Source organism: Oncorhynchus tshawytscha, linkage group LG03, assembly GCF_018296145.1.
Source record: "Oncorhynchus tshawytscha isolate Ot180627B linkage group LG03, Otsh_v2.0, whole genome shotgun sequence".
NCBI lineage: Eukaryota > Metazoa > Chordata > Actinopteri > Salmoniformes > Salmonidae > Oncorhynchus > Oncorhynchus tshawytscha.
In genome coordinates this window covers 3,972,656-3,979,448 of record NC_056431.1, presented here as the reverse complement: position 1 = coordinate 3,979,448, position 6,793 = coordinate 3,972,656, and the positions used below count along the sequence as shown (strand labels likewise).

The following is a 6,793-nucleotide window of genomic DNA, read 5'->3' as shown; positions in this document are numbered from 1 at the left end:
CCCTAAGTCGAGCAGATCATTTAAAGCACAGATTCAACCACAAAGAACAGGGAGGTTTTCCAATGCCTCGCAAAGAAGGGCACCGATTGGTAGATGGGTAAAAAAAAACATTGAATAGCCCTGTGAGCAGGGTGAAGTTATTAATTACACTTTGGATGGTGTATTAATACACCCAGTCACTACAAAGATACAGGCGTCCTTCATAACTCAGTTGCTGGAGAGGAATGAAACCACTCAGGGATTTCACCATGAGGCCAATGGTGACTTTAAAACAGTTAGAGTTTAATTGTCGCGGGAAAGGACTAGGAGTAGTTTAGGATAAAAAGAAACGGAATAGAGCTAAGTACAGGCAACATTCTAGAGGAAAACCAGGTTCAGTCTGCTTTCCAACAGACACTGGGGGACAAATTCCCCTTTCAGCAGGACAATAACCTAAAACACAAGGCCAAATATACACGGGAGTTCCTCACCAAGGCGACATTGAATGTAGCCTAGTTATATTTTTTACTTAAATCAGCTTGAAAATCTATGGCAAGACTTAAAAATGGCTGTCTAGCAATGATCACCAACCAACTTGACAGAGGTTGAAGAATCTTTTTAAAGAATAATGTGTATATTTGTACAATCCAGGTGTGCAAAGCTCTTAGAGACTTACCCAGAAATACTGACAGCTGTAATCACTGTCAAAGGTGATTCCAACATGTATAGACTCAGGGGTGTGAATACTTATGTAAATTACATATTTCTGTGAATGTTCAATACATTTGCAAAAACCTCTAAAAACATATTTTCACTTTGTCATTATGGGATATTGTGTGTAGATGGGTGAGAAAAAAATCATATTAAATCCATTGAATTCAGACTGTAACACAACAAAATGTGGAATAAGTCAAGGGGTATGAATACTTGCTGAATATTGTATACATTATATACATCATTGTATACATCACACACACACACACACACACACACACACACACACACACACACACACACACACACACACACACACACACACACACACACACACACACACACACACACACACACACACACAGACCTCTGTACTCATCACATTCTTCTCTGTCCCACACCCTATCCACTGTCCCTAATGAAAGCCTTGACTCATGTTTGACCCCTAAGCTACAGCTCCCCAGGTTTTATCTGTTAGGGGAAACCCAGACCTGTGGACTGTGGAGTGTTAGAGGGACTATGGGATATGATCCAGTGTTGGCTTGGTCTCTGCTTCCACTGGGTTGATCTATGCTTTTACTAATGCCTCTTTAATTTGACTCTATTTAATTTGGCATTTCCCATATATTCACTGATACCATATGAAACCCCTCCCTTAGTCTCATAGGAACAATCTCACTGCACCATTCTCCACTTCTGTCCCGTCTGAACTTTCTCCCTCCCTCCCTCCCTCCCTCCCTCCCTCCCTCCCTCCCTCCCTCCCTCCCTCCCTCCCTCCCTCCCTCCCTCCCTCCCTCCCTCCCTCCCTCCCTCCCTCCCTCCCTCCCTCCCTCCCTCCCTCCGTCTTTCATTCTTGCCATGTGTAAGTCTCTATCAAACTCTCCCTCTGATGGCCTCTGCTTGGCTGTCTCCAGAGGAAACAGACAAACACCCAGAGCCTCTCTCTACTAACGATGAGCACATCACACATTATCATCTCCTAGATATTCCCCCTCTCCTTTCCTCCTTCTCTCTCCCCCCAGAGGCCATGCAATATCATACACACTAGATCACCTCCCTCTTTTTCTCTCACTCTTACCAATTATTGTTCTATCCATCCATCCATTCTCCACCCACCTATCTGTCCAAAACATGACTTTCATCTCTCTGATGCTCATCTAACTGTATTGTCTGTCTGTCTGTCTGTCTGTCTGTCTGTCTGTCTGTCTGTCTGTCTGTCTGTCTGTCTGTCTGTCTGTCTGTCTGTCTGTCTGTCTGTCTGTCTGTCTGTCTGTCTGTCTGTCTGTCTGTCTGTCTGTCTGTCTGTCTGTCTGTCTGTCTGTCTGTCTGTCTGTCTGTGTCTGTCTGTCTGTCTCACAGAGTCTTCCAAAGTGGGAGACAGACAGTAAGATCAGCTGTGTGCAGACTCTGCAGAAAGGGGAGGGACCTAAGACCGCCTGGACCCGAGAGATAACCAATGACGGCGAGCTCATCCTGGTAAGACTCTCTACTGGCTACCTGTCCTGTCAATCAACCACAGCTAGAGGCATTGTACTGTACAACCGTCCATTGATACATTTTGAACACAGTATGCTTGAGGACCTCAGTCATTTTCCTTCCACACAAATAAGGGAGGACTCACCTTATCCACTACCAATGTGTAACACCCATCTACTGGAGCCTACACACTGTGGGGCCAGGAAGTTTTTCCATAATAGGATAGTCATCCCTCCACTCCATTCAGATCAGTGTTAACGAGGGAGGGAGGGAGGGAGGGAGGGAGGGGAAGAGGAGGAAGAGAAAAATTTAGGTCTACTGGAACCAGGGGTGCAACTTTCAATTTCATTCTGAAATTGCATTTTTGTCCCCCCCAGTTTTATCATTGGAATGTGATACAAAACGTGGCAACGGTGAGCTTTAGGACCATGCGGGTGCCTCCGAGCGGTCGGGTAGGCTGTTTGGAGTGTTTATCTGACTGATTTAGTTGTTTTTTTTAATACAAAAAGGTTATGTCCCGACCACTTCTAAAACCAAAGTTGCGCCCCTGACTGGAACGTATAGCTAATGATCATCATGTGTGCCACTGTGTGGAGTGACATGAAGCTCAAAATGAAAACTGCCACTCTGTAAAAAGACGTGTCGTTAGAGCGAACACAAGTGAACCCGTCAAACCAGAGACAACTCCCTCGTTTCCTGGAATCAGTTTGTTTTCCCATTTGTCAAGGACCATGAACAAATGCATCTGATGCATTGCACAATATGTGGTCTGTCTCTGATCATTCCATCTCTCATGCTGAGTGTTTGGCTTCTAATTCAATTAATCAACTTAGATCTAAAATCGTATGGTTTCCATGGTAAAAAAGGCCAAAACGTTGTAACACAGAACCATAAGGAGTCGTTCAGGACACCTCTTGTTGGAAGAGACACAGTCACAGACAGAGACTGAACAGGATGGATTGAGACAGTGTTAATGTTGGATATGAATGCTTCTATTGAATACTGCACATCTTTATAAATTCCTTGGATATGAACACCTATATTAAATACATCTATAAATTCCTCTCATTCCAGACCATGAGTGCGGACGATGTGGTGTGCACCAGAGTCTACGTACGAGAGTGAAAGAGAAGACAACTCTTCATCCTTCCATCTCTCTCACCACTCACTCACTCACTCACTCCGCAAACCCCCAGCCAGAATGGGCAGGGTGAAATCAGCTTGTAGAATCTAGTTTAACTCCAGTATATCTGTCACAAAGCCATGGGATTGAACCCAGTCTAGTTGACCTATATCTTTTAAAGTCAGTCTTGCCAATGTTCTGTCCACTTACTCAGTGAGGTCGTAAACCTGAAATTGTGTCTTTTTCTGAGTCTTTGTACGTGCAAGGTTATTGATCCATGTGTGTGTGTGTGTGTGTGTGTGTATGTGTGTGTGTGTGTGTATGTGTGTGTGTGTACGTGCTTGTCAGTGGAGTAGGTCTAAGTGTGTGTATCAGTGTCTTGACTATATTTGTAGTTGTGTAAACCTATCTATGAGCTCTTCCAGTTATAAGGTCAGTTACTTTGTGTCCGTTCTCTCTCTCCTTCTCTCTTCCCGCTTATCTCTAAGTCGATAAAGTTGTATATTTATTACACTAGATCTGATACCGTGTTGCTATGGTTTTTACTTTGTCTCTTTTATATCAAATCTGATCATAGGAAATTATGCTTTCTACGGGAAGACAATAAAACACCATGTTGACTCCATACGGTTTGGGTTTTTGGTAACACACACACACACACACACATCTTGACATGCACATGAACGCATGCTCGCACACTTACTTACACACACAGTTGCTCACACACACAAACAGTACCGATGTAGGATCTTCATTTGAGCCAGTTTGCTACAGCAGGAAAATAATCCTGCAGAAACAGGAAATGTGAATTATTATCTGGATTATGACTAATGGTTGGTACATTTTTCATAAGGAAAAATCAAGTCTGAAATTTTAAAGTGGAAATTACAAACTTCAGAAGCCCTTTTAAACCTCAACTACACAACAAGTTTTAGATTTCCTGCAGTGCAGGAACATTCTCCGGCAACAGACAGGGTGATCTTTCATCTGTAAATACTCAAGGACTATGATTTTACTGGTAAATACCACTTCATGGTTTGTGAGTATAACTGTAACTCACCGTTGGCGTCTAAATACACACAGACACACACACACACACACATTAGTACTAGTGCTGGCACAATTACCATATAACTGTGTAACCGACGGTTATGGATGAAGACCGTCATAAAAGTTAAACAACTGTCATAATGGTTTAAAAAATGAATAGAACGGCCCGGGCATTCGTGCGTTTGAGTCTGTTTCCGCGGTAACATGGACTCTTAAAAATGTGATGAAACTTTGTTGCTCCTTGCTGAAAGGTGTTGTAGCAAACAAGTCTTGGGGTGCCAACGCCCCAACAATGCAGCAACAGCACACATAGAAATAGAATGAATCATTCTAAGCACATGCAGTCAGGAGCAGAGGAGGAGAAAATGTGTCAAAAATAAATAAATAAACACCAATATATTTTGTATTATTTGCTACTTGAACAGTTATTAGGGAGACGGTGGTCATTTGGCTGGCCAATTAGCATCATCCAAAATTACATGACCGTCACAGCCCTAGCTAGTACACATCTTATTTTAGACTTTGTCTCAGCTGTCTGCAACAAGAATAACTTGTCTGTCTCTCCGCCCCCTCGAGACTCTCCCTCTCCCTTTTTCCTTCTCCCCATCCCTCCCGTCTTTCTCTCTGTCAATCATCTCTCTACCACATGCCCTCCTTTCTCCACTCCTTTCTTTCTCACTGCCTCTCTTCTCGGTCATTTTCTCCATTCATCCTCTCTTCTCTCTCCCCCTTCTCCATTCATCCTCTCTCTTCTCTCTCTCTTCCCCTTCTCCATTCATCCTCTCTTCTCTCTTCCCCTTCTCCATTCATCTTCTCTCTCTCTTCCCCTTCTCCATTCATCCTCTCTTCTCTCTTCCCCTTCTCCATTCATCCTCTCTCTCTTCCCCTTCTCCATTCATCCTCTCTCTTCCCCTTCTCCATTCATGCTCTCTCTCTCTCTTCCCCTTCTCCATTCATCCTCTCTTCTCTCTTCCCCTTCTCCATTCATCCTCTCTCTCTCTCTCTCTTCCCCTTCTCCATTCATCCTCTCTCTTCCCCTTCTCCATTCATGCTCTCTCTCTCTTCCCCTTCTCCATTCATCCTCTCTCTCTCTCTCTCTTCCTCTTCTCCATTCATCCTCTCTCTCCCCTTCTCCATTCATCTTCTCTCTCTCTCCCCTTCTCCATTCATCTCTCTCTCTCTCCCCTTCTCCATTCATCCTCTCTCTCCCCTTCTCCATTCATCTTCTCTCTCTCTCCCCCTTCTCCATTCATCCTCTCTCTCTCTCTCCCCTTCTCCATTCATCCTCTCTCTCCCCCTTTTCCATTCATCCTCTCTCTCTCTCTCTCTCCCCTTCTCCATTCATCCTCTCTCTCCCCCTTCTCCATTCATCTTCTCTCTCTCTCCCCCTTTTCCATTCATCTTCTCTCTCTCTCTCTCTCTCCCCTTCTCCATTCATCCTCTCTCTCTCTCTCTCTCTCTCTCCCCCTTCTCCATTCATCCTCTCTCTCCCCTTCTCCATTCATCTTCTCTCTCTCTCTCCCCCTTTTCCATTCATCCTCTCTCTCTCTCTCTCCCCTTCTCCATTCATCCTCTCTCTCTCTCCCCCTTCTCCATTCATCCTCTCTCTCCCCTTCTCCATTCATCCTCTCTCTCTCTCTCTCTCTCTCCCCCTTCTCCATTCATCCTCTCTCTCTCTCCCCCTTCTCCATTCATCCTCTCTCTCTCCCCTTCTCCATTCATCCTCTCTCTTCTCTCTCTCTTCCCCTTCTCCATTCATCCTCTCTTCTCTCTTCCCCTTCTCCATTCATCTTCTCTCTCTCTTCCCCTTCTCCATTCATCCTCTCTTCTCTCTTCCCCTTCTCCATTCATCCTCTCTCTCTTCCCCTTCTCCATTCATCCTCTCTCTTCCCCTTCTCCATTCATGCTCTCTCTCTCTCTTCCCCTTCTCCATTCATCCTCTCTTCTCTCTTCCCCTTCTCCATTCATCCTCTCTCTCTCTCTCTTCCCCTTCTCCATTCATCCTCTCTCTTCCCCTTCTCCATTCATCTCTCTCTCTCTTCCCCTTCTCCATTCATCCTCTCTCTCTCTCTCTCTCTTCCTCTTCTCCATTCATCCTCTCTCTCTCTCCCCCTTCTCCATTCATCCTCTCTCTCCCCCTTCTCCATTCATCTTCTCTCTCTCCCCTTCTCCATTCATCCTCTCTCTCTCTCCCCTTCTCCATTCATCCTCTCTCTCCCCCTTTTCCATTCATCCTCTCTCTCTCTCTCTCTCTCCCCTTCTCCATTCATCCTCTCTCTCCCCCTTCTCCATTCATCTTCTCTCTCTCTCCCCTTTTCCATTCATCTCTCTCTCTCTCTCTCCCCCTTCTCCATTCATCTCTCTCTCTCTCTCTCTCCCCTTCTCCATTCATCCTCTCTCTCCCCTTCTCCATTCATCATCTCTCTCTCTCCCCTTTTCCATTCATCCTCT

The 6,793-nt window shown here is 45.0% G+C and overlaps 1 protein-coding gene across 1 annotated transcript in view; it reads left to right on the top strand.

Annotated features, from left to right (window-relative positions):
• The window catches only part of LOC112240966 (cellular retinoic acid-binding protein 2-like), a 12,244-nt gene extending 8,327 nt beyond the window's left edge, over positions 1-3,917 (top strand). Inside the window, exons 3-4 of the mRNA XM_042307814.1 lie at positions 2,053-2,169; positions 3,244-3,917. Coding sequence (XP_042163748.1) covers positions 2,053-2,169; positions 3,244-3,294 — 168 coding nt within the window. The 3' untranslated portion in view covers positions 3,295-3,917. The remainder of the gene's footprint in view (positions 1-2,052; positions 2,170-3,243) is intronic.
• Positions 3,918-6,793: the final 2,876 nt, after the last annotated feature.